This window comes from Phascolarctos cinereus, unplaced genomic scaffold (genome assembly GCF_003287225.1).
Source record: "Phascolarctos cinereus isolate Bilbo 61053 unplaced genomic scaffold, phaCin_HiC Scaffold_3;HRSCAF=262, whole genome shotgun sequence".
Lineage (NCBI taxonomy): Eukaryota > Metazoa > Chordata > Mammalia > Diprotodontia > Phascolarctidae > Phascolarctos > Phascolarctos cinereus.
In genome coordinates, this window is record NW_027555736.1 from 157,517,003 (window position 1) to 157,532,038 (window position 15,036).

General features: G+C 36.1%; 1 protein-coding gene across 1 annotated transcript in view; it reads left to right on the forward strand.

Annotated features, from left to right (window-relative positions):
* Positions 1 to 14,230, forward strand: part of RFX7 (regulatory factor X7) — a 161,967-nt gene extending 147,737 nt beyond the window's left edge. Inside the window, 3 exon segments of the mRNA XM_020981445.2 lie at positions 2,730 to 3,025; positions 8,139 to 10,578; positions 10,581 to 14,230. Coding sequence (XP_020837104.1) covers positions 2,730 to 3,025; positions 8,139 to 10,578; positions 10,581 to 11,404 — 3,560 coding nt within the window. The 3' untranslated portion in view covers positions 11,405 to 14,230.
* The last annotated feature ends 806 nt before the right edge of the window (positions 14,231 to 15,036 follow it).

Genomic DNA, 15,036 nt, shown 5'->3' on the forward strand with positions numbered 1-15,036 from the left:
GAGGTGCTCTAGGTGCTGAGTAGCTGAGAAGACGTTGCTCTGCATTGTTAGAGGACCTTCCAAACCATCAGTCCCTCCATTGATGAAATCATGGGCCCAGTCAAACATAAAGCAAAAGATGAAAATTACAATTGATACCTGTTGTCTCCAGAGCCTATGAATGTTCTCAGAGGTGGCAGCACTCTTTTTGTCTTTTCAGTATAGATTTAATATGAGGAAATTTTCCACTGCCTTCTGTTTGACCTATGCAAATGGCTTAAACTCTGGGCCACAGCTTCTTCATCTCTAATTGGACAAGATGATCCATAAAACTTCTTTTAGTTCTTTCCTTCTATCAGTGTATTGGTCATTTAGCTCTCAGAGCACAATTTTCCCCATGGGACCAGTATTGTACCTGGAGATTAAGTTCTCATACCTTCCCACAAAAGCCTGTTTAATAATTTTTTAATATAAAATATGGCACCAGTAGTGATAATATAAAATCCAACCACCATTTGTAACAATATATTATGAGGAAATCCATTCAGAAATATAGTTTGTGAAACCGGAAATACATTTCTGCTTCTTTCTTCTTATCCCTGTTCAACCTGCCAGTCACTGTGAGTAGGGCTTTCCTCAGTTCCAAGCCTCTAGTGGTATTTCCTGTGGCCTAGGGCAAGAGTACCAAGTAAGTAGGGATTAAAGAGGATAGTCAAAAGTTTAAAGGAATGAAGAGTTAAATAGAATTTCTGGGTCAGGGAGGAATAAAGACCTAGTATAGGGACAGCAAGGAATGGAGATAAAAGGTCTGGGCAGGCAAGGCAAGAGTTGTAGCAGAAAGGGGGCTTTCTCTTTTTTCCTCCTTTATGGTAGGCCAGTTGTCTTTGGAGAGGGGATGGTGGGTAATATTTAGAATTGGGGCCTGGGAATATGAGTAGTATGAGGAGTAGTTTGTAAAAGGGATATTCCTGAAACCCCCTTTATGTAAGGAACTTAAATAATTTGGACATACCTAAATTAGGAACCTGTAACTAAAGGTCAGCCTCATTTCTATCGAATAGGGTAGTAATAATGTTTTGGTTCAAAATGAGGAGTGAGTGTAATGGGATGAAACTGATTTTCATGTGGTTCTCAAGCCACAAAGTAGATGTTACAAACATTTTTGATTGTTGTTAGAATAAATGTATAACCTCTCTAGGAGAAATTCATTGAAACTTTATGGCCATGCTCAATAGTTCTAAAACATATTTCTCTTGGTCTTTCTTAGCCCTACATTTCATAATATCTTTTACACATGCCATTTTAATCAAGGAATTTCCTTTTTGTGTTGAAATATATACACATGTGTCCAAGGTATATATATATATATATATATATTCTTTTCCTATTCTCATTCTCCCAAATAAACAATTTTTTAAAAAATTAAGTCAAATTTCCTGCCAAAAATGCTAGTTTCATTCAAATAGGAGGTCAAATAATTTATTAACCCCTACAACTTTATTACCTCTCAACTTTAGGTTTTCTTGAAATGAAGTGATTTCAGCTTTTTGCTGGTATTGTAGCCATATTCCAAAGTTAAAATCAACATTTTAAGACAGTACCTTTAAAAAAAATTTTAACTAATGTAGTTTATAATGAACTGTTTTTCTTCCCTGTCTTTTCATTCTATCCTCCTTCCAGCATTTTTCTTATTACTGCTGAATGAAAAACACCTTTGCTCATCTACTGACACTTTTTATACCTGCTTTCACACCTGCTGATCCCTGATCTATCATGGGGAGATTCTCTGCCTTGCTTCTTGTTTCAATCCATTCATGATTCACACACAGCCCTCTGTGCTCTGCAACAGTAGTAGTAGCAGGCCTAGAAATACTTTTAAGGGACATGTGACAGGATATGTACCATAGATTCAAAGGCACATTTTCATAAAATTACTGTATTTTTTTCCTTAATAGTATTTTATTTTTTTAATTATATTTTTTATAAATTTGTAAAATTTCATAAAATTGCATTTTTTGTAAGTTTTGAGTTCCAAATTTTTTTCCTTCCCTCCCACCCATCTTCCCCAAGACGACAAAGCAATATGATATAGGCTATACATGTGCAATAGTGTTAAACATAAAATTGCTTTATTTTTAAGGAGAGGATTGTTAGCAAGTATTTTATTGAGCACAATTTATATGCTTAGTTTTCCTTATATTAGAATGTGTTTATTGGAGAAATAGATTGAATTTTCTTCCTTGTAAAACACTTTTCATCACTTCTTGTACCTGCTTGCTTCGAAGAAAACACTTAATAAAATCTAAAGCCCCATGGAAAGATGAGCCGTCACTGTTGATTATTAAAGATCACTTGACTACTGTCTACTGATGAGCTTGTAAAATATGTGTGGTGGAGTTTGTTCCTCTCTGACAGTTCTGAATGTAGCTGTTCTTCCTTGAAAACCTGTCATTTCCTTCAGAGAAAGTCTTACTTAAGTGAAAAATATTTTGTTATTTTGATATTAAACTTTGACATAAATCCTATATGTACTTTAAATTGGAAGTATAAAAGTTGCTGAAGGGAATAATTTCTAGATGTGATGCTTTGGTTGTATGTAACACTGCTCTGCACACTTTAGGGACTTTATTTGTTGAATTGCTTTATTTACCTTTTGTTGAGTTGCAGATTACAGATTTATCAGGCTGCAGCTGTTGTCAAGAGTAAAGGAGGTTTCATTTAATTTCTGCTTTTTTATTTTTTTATTTCAGGAATTAAAGGAATCACCCAGCCCTCTGCTTTTATACCCACTGCTGAAAGCAATTCCTTTCAGCCTCAAGTAAAGACTCTGTCATCTCCTGTTGATGCTAAGCAGCAGTTGCAACGGAAAATCCAAAAGAAACAACAGGAACAGAAACTACAATCTCCTTTGCCAGGAGAGTCTCCAGGAAAGAAACTAGAAGGAGCTACAACCAATGGAGTAACTAGTATTTCTAATGGAAATCCTCCAATCCTTTCTCCACACCCTATTGGTATTGTGGTGGCAGCTGTTCCCAGTCCTATTCCGGTAATGTTATCAAGCCACTTTTCAACCCTTTCAGTAAAATGTTTCTGGAAATTACAAAATTTAAATAAACAACATAGAATCATACTTTTTATAACTGACAAGTTAGAATACTATATCAGTAATATTATCTTGAGTAGCTTTCTCATTTTACTTACTCAATATTGTAATTATTTTGTCAATTGATAATGCATTATAATATAGCTAATCTTTGGGCCCTTCCTTCCTACCCCCCTTAACTACATTTATGATTTCATCAGCATAGTATCTTCCCTATGAAGAACTTTTTCTCCCATTGCAGTTCATCACCGTCTCTACAGTGTTAAGTCTTACAAAGTACTGAAGCATTGAGAGGCTAAGTGACTTGCCCACCATGACGTAGCTAGTAGATACAAGAGGTTACATTTGGACCCAGGTCTTCCAGACTCTGTGATCCATTCTCTGTCCACTCTACCAGGTCACTTCTTATTGCCACATTATACAGTACAAAATCAACTGCTTTTGTATTCTCTTTTGTAAAAATATATAAGATGATTTCTAAAAGAATAAATGTTAAAATTTCCAGTGAGATATCCTACTAAATAGTTGTTGCATTTACTAGTTTATACTTTTAGGTTATTTGAACAGTCTGGACTGGTTATTTTTGTTTAGAGTGTGACCAGGGTCAAAAATTTGATAATCATGAAGGCCACAGTTTTTTGCATTGGAAAAAAAAGTTCCATTCAGAGCCACAAACATTATAGTTAGAGCCAGTCTTTAAAAATGCATGATGTTATAGCAAATGCGTGTAGGTTTTTTTTCCCTTTGCCTATGCTTATTTGTTAGGGAGAAAAAAGTATGTTTTTAGTTTAGAAGGAGGGCAGGGGAGACAATGTAGCTCTCAACATAATAAAATAGTATGGTATAATAGGTGGAATACTAGAGTTAAAGTTAATAAAACCTGGGTCCAAGTTCTGCTATTGATGCATATTAAGCTGTGGGACTACAGTCAAGTCACTTAATCTGAGTCTCAGATTCTTCATTTGTAAAATGTGGATACTTAGGCAGTACCTATCTCACAGGCTTATTGTGAGGATTAAATAGTATAATTGTGTAAAGTGCTTTGTTTACCTTAAAATGCTATAGAAGTGTCAGCTGTTATTATTATTGTAGTGATTAACCAGTTACTATTTGTCAATTGAAGTTCTTGTCCTTTTGAGAGTGAGATATAATATCATCTTCTGATGCAAAGGAAATATATCAGTCTATTTGAATGTATACATTCAATTCTGGACCTGACTCATTGTCCATTGGCAATATCTGTCAAAATTATATACACTGATAGACAAGACTTTAGGTTGACCATCTAACTGCAAATTATAATCTAGACAATAGACGTTCTATACACATTTGGTTTTTCCTTTGTGTGTAGTTGGGGCAACTGCTCTCAAGTGATTATGGGTATTATCTAGGAGGCTTTGTAGTATTCCATGATTTAATTCCATCAACACAATGTTGTATGTGGACAGTATCATTTGGTGGACCTTACCGTCTCTAAAGAATCCTTCTTCAACTTGGATTATGTGCAGAATCTTCTTCATAACAATAGAAAGCACCCTGACCAAGTGTATGTTTTCCCTCTCTTATTTCTCTTGATATGAATGATCACAAGGTTACCTTTGTTGTATCTTTACCAGAATGTCATACAGTTTTGATATGGACAGAAGACACCTTGGCAGTGTTTTGCTTTTATTAATAAAATGTTCTTTTATCATCAACAAACAATAAGCCCAATAGTATCTTATATTTCCAATGGTTTCCAGTCAGTTTTATGATGCTAAAATATTTATTATCTCACGTGCAATATTGCTTGTCAGAGCCTGCCTATTCTCTTCCTGTGCCCTCATAAAGAATACCCTCAATGTGTGTGTGTAGATTATTCTTAGGAGTTTTCGTATGGATAGGAAAAGTAGGCGGGTGCTCTAGTAATTACTGATATTTTCTTTGTTGCCTTTTTTTGGAGGAGGGGTAAGAAAGTTCAAGATGTTTTTTCCATGCCTTTGGTCTCTTCCCCTCCTTCAGATCCCTTGAGAATTGATTTCTCAATGCCTTTTAGCACTAGTTTCCTTTCAATATGCCTGGTCTTGTCCACATGCTTTTTCATCTTTATTTTCTTAAATGTTATTTCAACTTCCTTTAGAAACTTGTCTGAGAGTGTGATGTTACAGTCCAAATGTAATGGCTCTATTGTCTTTGATGATTTTTTTAAAAATTCATTGTAAAAATCTTTGTAGATCTTTTACATATTTCATGTGTACATATAAGTACATATGCACATACATATAAGTATGGAATAACTCCCTTGAATAATGAAACATTAACTATCCATTAAAATAAATTTCTGATTCAGAGATGTTTTTTGGTGCTCACCATATCTTCCCCTTTTCAGTTCATTTCTCAATGAAAATATTTATGATAGGCATGCAATATCTAAGTAGGCCTCTTTCATTACTATTTCATTATTCTTGAACTGTATTTTTGAACACACTTTAAATCTTGCTTTTCTTCCGCTTTTGCAGTAAGGTCACTGAGTAACAAAATATGTATTCATTTAACTTGGAGAATCTTATTGAGTACTTTATAGAATTCTCTACCTGCTCATCTTATGCAACAGATGTTAGTGCATAAGCTGCAGTCAATTTCACAGTGGTCTTCTTGAAGTTATTCATCATGAAAAATAAGAATTGACCAGATGTCCCATGAAATGAAATTTATTACCTTTGAACTCATATGAAAACTGTCTTTGTCACCTCATTTATTTGCCTCTTCAAGAAGCTTTCCATTTAGTTATAACCTCCTTTTGTCTTCTGGTTTTCTTGTAGGGGAGATCAAGATTGCTAAGATTCATTTATAAAGTGAAAAGGAAAAAGATTTTACATTTAGAATACCAGAAACTAAATTAATGTTTATAGTCTAAAAGCTGTTTTTTAGCACTTTCCCCCCACTTTTTCCTCAGCCTGAAGAAAGGAGAACTCTTAGGACCAACCATCATATTGTTGTGTTTTTTTTCATTATCTTATGTGTGGCAGTAGCCAAATAATTCATTACTAAGTAGCCAGCCCATTGGCAATAAACTTTTCCACACTTAGGTTGGCTGTTTCCTGGAAAGCAGACATAGTAAGTTCTGGAAAATTATTAACTTTTCAGCTATACAAATTCTCTTCAAAAATCCATTTGGATAACTTCATATGTACCCATTTAAAGTAAGCAACCATTTTGAACTCTTTAACACTTTTATATTGTGCAGTATAATATCAGTCACAAAATCTCATTGTTTGAAAGGTACCCGAAAGGCCATCTAGTTCAAGCTGTACTTGACCAACAATCCTTTAGACATCCTACCCAAGAAAAGACCATCCAGCCTCTGCTTGAAAACTTCTGATTAGAAGAAACTCACTGTCTTCCAAGGCAGACCCATTCCACTTTTCAATGGCTCTGATTGTTAAGAAGTTTTCCCCTTATATAAAGTCTAAGTCTCCTTCTTAATAGCTTCCATCCTTTGTTCTCAGTTCTACCCTCAGAGCAAAGCAAAACTAGTATAATCCCTTGTCCATATGACATCCCTTCATATACTTAGACATGCCTACCCTATTCCCAGTGTCATTATCTCTGTGCTAAACATATTGAGTTTCTGATCTCAACTATTCCATGTTCCCTGTTAGAAGGATTACAGAGATTGGAATGGGAATAGATCAGATAGTTCAAATCCCTTACTTTATAGATGAAGAAATGGGCTCAGAGAAGGCTTAAGATTATACAGGTAGGAAGTAGCAGTCAGAAGTTATATACCTTAGCCAAGAAATTTCTGAAAGGCGTTGCATTCTAGTATGAATATCATTTCTTTTATTATTAGAATGGAATAATTTGTCAAACATACTCAGACTCGAAGTGACATATAATGAATAGGTTCTAGTTCTGGTTCTACCACTTGTAGTCATAAGATTTGGGCAAGTCACTTAAGCTTTGTGGGGTTCAGTTTTCTCACTTCTGAAAGGGATTTTTCCTACTTCAAAATATTTTTCTAAAAGCACTTTGAAAACTAAAGTGCTATGTGAACACTGGGATTATGATAAGTAAGTTCCGAAAAGACTTAGCTGCAAGGCAGACTCACCTAAGTTGTAATTTCATACCACAAACACCTTCTCCTGACTCTCACAAGCACCCCTGCCAAAAACCTGATGGAACCTAAGTATATCTGAAACCCAAATTTTAATTGGGAATCTATAAGATAATGTCTTCCTTTTTGTGATCTCCTTAAAATCATTAATTCAGCAAACTTTTTTTTAATCTGTTGTATGTATATAGAGCTCTATTGGATTCTTCTTTTATAAAGCATCTCTATCCTTTCTCCTTCAACCAAGTGTCTGACAGTACTCTGTACACAAAATGGGAATACAATATTTGCCAGAACATGGTTAACATGTCGACTTCCAAGTTGTAATGATTGAAAGCCAGAAATCAGGTTAAATGTAGAAAAGATCATACCTATGATCTACAAATCACCTAAAGAATGAATTGTTAGTGCCTAGTATCAGGTAGATAGAAACAGCATGTGATTTATTAACCTTTCTTAAGCATGTGTACTTCCTTCCTTCAGTATTTCAAAAGATCTGTGATTTCGGTACATAACTAAAGCAAAATATAATCCCTCCATGTCTTAGTAAATGGTTTTGTATTGTTTTGGCCAAAAGAGTTTGTGATCATATGGCCAGTCCTCTGGTGAAGAGGCTTTTTCTCTTTGGTCTACAGAATCCATTTTCATGGAAGCTAATAATTTTGAAGCATGTCCTGCTTAGTTGGACCAACCAGCACTTCATCTTCACACCATAATGTAGCATATGAGTGCAACTTTGGGGCAATAATTGAGAATCATAATTAAAATTTAATTTATATATTTCATGAAATTTTAGAACTTACCTTAATGTTCTTGATTGGCAAGGACAGTGTTGCATTAATTACATGGAACAGAACCAAATCCAGTAAATCTCGTAACATTATCCTATAGCTCTATATATTGTGAATTACTCTTTCTATCCTAAACACTTTAAATCTGATTTTGTTTTCCTCCTTCCAATAGGTACCAAGAACTAGGCAGTTGGTAACTTCTCCAAGTCCAATGGGTTCTTCAGATGGCAAAGTCCTTCCCCTCAATGTACAAGTGGTCACCCAGCACATGCAGTCTGTGAAACAGGCACCAAAGACTCCTCAGAATGTTCCGGCCAGTCCTGGTGGTGATCGTTCTGCTCGGCACCGGTACCCTCAGATCTTACCCAAGCCAGCTAACACCAGTGCACTCACCATCCGCTCCCCAACTACTGTCCTCTTTACAAGCAGTCCTATCAAAACTGTTGTACCAGCTCCACATATGAGTTCTCTAAATGTGGTAAAAATGACAGCAATATCACTCACACCCAGCAACAGTAGTGCCCCTCTTAAACATTCTCCCTCTGTGAACAGTGCAACTGGAACAATAGAAGAATCTAGGGCTGTTCCCCACATCAAAAATGGTTCTGTTGTTTCACTTCAGTCTCCTGGATCCAAGACTAATGCTGTGGGAACTTCCTCTGTAGAAATAAAAATGGAACCAGAGATATTATTAGATGAAAGTTCTATACAGTGCCAAGAGAACTCCGATGTGTCTAAAGCTGCTAAAGTGACCCCTCGTGGATCTTTGGGGCAGAGAAGCAATTCAGAGGGCACAGGACTGAAACCTTCAAATGAAGGTGTAATCGAAACAAAAGCAACTAAGGCCTGTGACCAGAGGACCAAATGTAAAAGTCGCTACAATGAAATGCCACCAGTCACTTCAGGCAATAATCACAGCACACTCAGTCTCTCAGTCACCACTCAGAACTTACCCTTCACCAGCACCAATTCACCATCTAACGGTGACTCCACTAATAAAGACACAAAATTATGCACTAAAAGTCCAAGGAAGAGACTCTCTTCTACATTACAAGAGTCCCAGGTGCCTCCTGTAAAGAAACCCCTTGTGGAACAGCTCTCTGCAGGTAACATGGAAGCTCAGAAGGGAAGTAGTAATGCTAAAAAAGATCAGAAAGTTCTCCCTGCAGCAAAAACAGAGAGCTCAGCAGCAGGTGCTCAGGTTCCTAGCAAGGTAACAATAAATGTTGCGGCAAATCAGTCCTTAAATTCTAATGTTGTAAGTGCCAGTGATTCAGCTTTAGAACAGCCAATGATATCATCATCTCCAGATATAAAAGTTAAATTAGAAGGAGATGTGTTTCTTTTAGAACATGACTCAAAAGCAGACAGCAGCTTTAATTCCAATGCCTGGCAGCAGCAGATCACTCAGGAGTCTGAATTTTCATCTGCCAGCTGTGAACCGCAGCAAATCAGTGTTATGAACATTACTGGTCACTCTGACATTCATGACCTAGAGAAGTCTGTTTGGGAACCACTGCATTTAGAAGGAATGCAGCAGGAAACCTATAGCCAGCAGCTACACAGCCAGATGCAAGAATCTTCTCTGAGTCAAATACAAGCACAGTCTTCACATCAGTTACCTCTGCAGTCTGACCTAAAGGAATTTGAGCCCACTGTTTCCCAGACAAATGAAAACTATTTTCCATTTGATGACGAACTTACACAGGACAGTATTGTGGAAGAGCTAGTGCTCATGGAGCAACAAATGTCAATGAACAATTCACATTCTTATGGTAGCTGTTTAGGAATGACACTTCAGAGTCAAGCAGTAGCTGCAGGAACGCCATTGTCTTCTCACCCCAACAATACCCACTTCTACCATTCAATCCATAGCAGTGGCACTCCAATTCACACACCTACACCAACTCCAACCCCCACCCCCACACCAACTCCAACACCAACTCCAACTTCTGAGATGATTGCTAGTTCTCAGAGTTTGTCAAGAGAGAGCCCCTGCTCTAGATTAGCCCAGACTACCCCGGTAGATAGTGCTTTAGGAAGTAGTAGGCACACACCTATTGGTACTCCTCACTCGAACTGCAGTAGCAGTGTCCCTCCTAGTCCTGTTGAATGCAGGAACCCTTTTGCATTTACCCCAATAAGCTCCAGCATGGCGTACCATGATGCAAGCATTGTCTCAAGTAGTCCTGTGAAACCAATGCAAAGACCTATGGCTACTCACCCTGATAAAACTAAACTTGAATGGATGAATAATGGGTATAGTGGTGTCAGTAATTCATCAGTTTCAAGCCATGGAATTCTCCCAAGCTATCAGGAACTAGTGGAAGATCGTTTCAGGAAACCTCATGCTTTTGCTGTGCCTGGCCAGTCATATCAGTCTCAATCCAGGCATCATGACACTCATTTTGGTCGATTGACTCCTGTCTCACCCATACAGCATCAGGGTACTGTGGTAAATAATACGAACAAGCAAGAAGGCTTTGCAGTCCCTGCTCCCCTTGATAACAAAGGGAATAATTCTTCCCTCAACAATAGTTTGAGATGCCGAAGTGTGAGTCCTGCAGTCCACCGCCAACGTAACCTTAGTGGAAGCACCCTCTATCCAGTTTCTATATACCACGATCTAATTTGACCCCATTTGGAAGCCCAGTAACTCCAGAAGTCCATAATGTTTTCACAAATGTACACACAGACACCAGTGCCAACAATATAGCTCAAAGAAGTCAGTCAGTCCCATTAACTGTTATGATGCAGACAGCCTTCCCCACTCTTCAGAAACAAGCAAACAGCAAAAAAATAACCAATGTTTTGTTGAATAAACTTGATTCTGACAATGATGATGCAGTAAGAGGTTTGGGAATAAACAACCTGCCTTCCAATTACACAGCAAGGATGAATCTCACTCAGATTTTGGAAACTTCCACTGCTTTTCCTAGTGCCAATCCACAGAATATGATCAATTCCAGCACTTCGGTTTATGAATTCCAGACACCAACTTACCTCACAAAAAATAACAGCACGGATCAGATTAATTTTTCTCCTGGAGATAACCAAGCACAATCAGAAATTGGAGAGCAGCAATTAGATTTCAGTAGCACTGTTAAAGACCTGTTGGGTGGGGACAACCTGCAAGCCAACCAGCAGCTGGTGGGTCAGGTAGCAACAGATCTCAGTAATGTTGCATCTGATTTTTCTAGCGATATCAGATTGTCTTCTGAACTCTCAGGCAGCATCAATGATTTGAACACTTTAGACACCAATCTACTGTTTGATCCAGGTCGCCAGCAGGGACAAGATGATGATGCTACACTGGAGGAATTAAAGAATGATCCGTTATTTCAGCAGATCTGCAGTGAATCCATGAGCGCTATGACTTCATCCGGTTTTGAGTGGATGGAAAGCAAGGACCATCCCACTGTTGAAATGTTGGGTTAAATTCTGTTTTATAAAATGTAGCACACTGTATCTAATGACAGATGTATTGTATTTGTCTTAATGGAAGTGCCTCCCGCAGCAGAAACACTTGCTATTAATTGTGACATTTTAAAAGGGTTTGCTGCATTAAGTGGTTCCTTCTTCACTAGGGATAGATGAGACTTGCTTCTGTTCTACATAAGTTTCTGAAGACAATGGGTCTATCAACAAACCAGTATTAGGATTAAAATTTTATGATGTTCCCCCATTTAACCACGTTTTTTTTAATTAGTCGGCAGTTAACCAGCTTTCACAGCAGTGGTCCAGATGATTATTTTTTAAAATCTGTTTTATTCCATTAGTTGATCTGCACAGAATCCCATTGGTTTTAGGCATAAGGTTGGGTTTTTTTTTCCTTTTGGCACTTTTTAGATAAGAAATCACAGCTATGATGAACTATAGATAAGGCCATTCTTAAACTAAGGATAGCATTCAGGTAATAACAAGTGTGTGGTCTTGAAGCATAGGGCTATGGCATAGTGAGAAATCTCCATAGAGCTTTCTCTTGCTTCAATAGCATTTACACCTAAAATGAAGGGCTTAAATAGGAGAAAATAATGAAAATTTTAATACTAGTTTAAGGAAAGAGCTACACTAAATTTTTTATTTAAAAAATAAACCTAGTGTTAGCCATTTATATTTGTGACCTCATGTTTAGTCTTTTAAGTATCATTTTAAAAAGTTGATTTTTTTTTTAAACATGAAACAAATAATTCTGGGCACTGAAATTTTAAGCACGTTACACATGTTTCATGTTTCATTGATAATTTACGATAGGGAAGTGGAAATAAAAATATTTGTTTTTAAATAGAATGGCTACATGAAAATATTAAAATGTTATTATTTGAGATTTATTTTTAAACCCTTATCGTATGTTCTGGTAATCAGGAAGGAATTTTTTCCCTCCTCTCAATTTAGTCAGCCAATACTTTTGGATCCTCCTGAATACAAAAATGCAGTTTGATCACGAGAATCTTCTGAAAAACACACAGGCAAGCAGGAGAAATAGAAAAAAATAAACTGGACTGAAAATGGTTACCATCTAAGGCCTGACTTCATAAATCCTTTATTCTCTTGTAAAACTGCTGATATAAGTAATACTTAACAAAAGAAGAAACTTTTATTACTCACTTGCTTATTTCTTGTAACAACCAAAACTGCAAGAGAAACACTCAGGATTTATTTTAAAATTGCTTTTTTCTGCATGCCACCTGTTTTGTTTTAATGAATATTTATAAATTTCACATCAGCATATGCAATCTGCTATCCATTTAAGAGTTCAGTTCTTTAAGTGAACTTTTCAAGTTTACTGCAAAATTGATGAAGACATTACTATTAAGTTTTTAAAGTGACATTAAAACCATTTTAAATACAAACACAATGTTTTAACTAAGCTTTCCTTTAACTTAATTAGTAAGCCAGTCAGAATATCACAATCAATGAATATTTAACAAATGTGATGAAGGGTTTAATTTAAAAAGGGTTCATTGTTCAGTAAAACTGCAAGGTAGGGGGATCAATACATTTCAATAAATGGTGCTAGGGTTGGCTCAGAGCTTGTATATTGTACTAGTTATTGGCATTTGTGTGTGTTTGCTGTTATGATTTAAAAATTGGTTAGGTACCTGTTCTTAATGCTAGTTATTTCTTTACTGTACATTGAGACACAGCACTACTGCACACCAAAGTATGCGATACCCAAAGGAAAACTATGTGACTTCTCTGACAAATGATGGGAGCCTCTCTGCATGAGAAACTCGGAAGAGGGGAATTCGAGGCCATTCTGATCCCTCGTTTACATTATTAGCTTCCTACTAACAAAACAAAATAATGGAAACCTTTTTTGATAAAATATTAAGACTAGTGAATTTTTACCCCCTGTACAGTATTGCAGCAAACACTTTAAATTTGGTTGATTAGTCCAGCAAATTTTTCTGGGGTTCATATATTGCACTAAATTTCTGTTGAACCTGTGGTAGGCACATCTCTTAGGATAAATGCAACCAATACAGTCCACAGATAACTTTTTAAATGTGTTTCATTATGAAAAGACAAATGTCATCAAAGTGACAGATAAAATTGTCTTATGTAGCAATGTGCATTGATCTCAATGAGATATTTCTATTTCTTATTCTCTTACATGAGAATATTACAGCAGGAAAAAATTAAGTTTAGTTTGCTTCACCATGTTAATACATGATCACAAAGCGTGCATGAGTGTTACTGACTTATCTTGTACAGTACTAGGTATATTCCTGTAACCACTTTTTTTTTGGCTATATTGAAACTGGTTCAGTGTTAACCAGGTAAGCATAGTTATTCACAAGTTATTTTCTCTTTTATGTTGACTAATTCTGCTTAGTTATTGTTGAATATGTTCTTTTCTCAGATTATTTTCATTGTTCTCGTGTTTAAAACATTTTGCATCATTTTATCATGATAATACTTCATGAAGTAAATAATTTTGCATATAATTGCAATAAGCACTGACTTTTGAACTGAAAAGAAGGAAAGTGTTTTTTGTGCAGTGCATCTGAGGTTCATATAATAGTCTTGTACTATACTGTGCTTTACTGCACCATAAGGAAAAAAAAAATCCCTGTTCCACGTTTTCATTTAGTGCAAAAAGTCAGATTTCCCCCAGTGTTTTGTTGTCTGTTGTACCTGCTGAAACTACAGTAGTTGACTATTGCAGTAGCATTTCAGTTCTCCTTTTTTATTGAAAGTGCTCAAGAATTGTTTTTTAAATGTTTTCAAAAACAATAAAAACATTTTATATTAAGATAACTGGATTTGAAAGTTATTTACAGGCTGTCCATTAGCATAGACATGTGTGTATATACATATATATATATATATATATATATATATATATATATATATATATATATATATATTCATTCTAGCATTTAACTTCTTTCTCTTCAACAAAGGGTTAAAAATCTACTCGGAGAACACACCTAGGGTAAAACCACAAGTCAGCTGTTTACTACATGTTTAACTTGAGGCAAATCACGTGCCTTCTTTGAGATTCAATTTCCTCATCTTTAACATAAGGGAATCAGACCAGAGGTCTGAGGTCACTTCTAATTATAAACCTATGATCCTATGTTACATAGGTTTTTTTTTTTAATTGTGTATTAGACCTAATCCAGCTATTCATTTCTGTTATTGTTAAAAAAAATTTGTATTCCCTCAAACTTTGTTGAGCACTGATTTATAACTTGTACCTAAAATTGGTTGCCAGTAGAGAAGTTTAACTGGTTAACTATATGAAATTCTATATAGCTTTTTGAGATTTAAGCAAATTCAACAGGTAGGCTTCCTGTGTGTGTAGAGAATCCTGGAAAATATACTCTTAAGTCAAATCTGGTTTTCCCACAGAAACAATAACAGGTAGCCGAGTGTCTGACTCCAGCTTTTAATTTTTTTACATAAAACATTTCCATATTATTCATTTTGTACAAGAAGACTCCAACTGGGGCAGCTAGGTGGTGCAGTGAATAGAGCCCTGAAGTCAGGAGAATCTGAGTTCAAATCCAGCCTCAGACCAAATACTTGACACTTACTAGCTATGTGACCCTGGGCAAGTC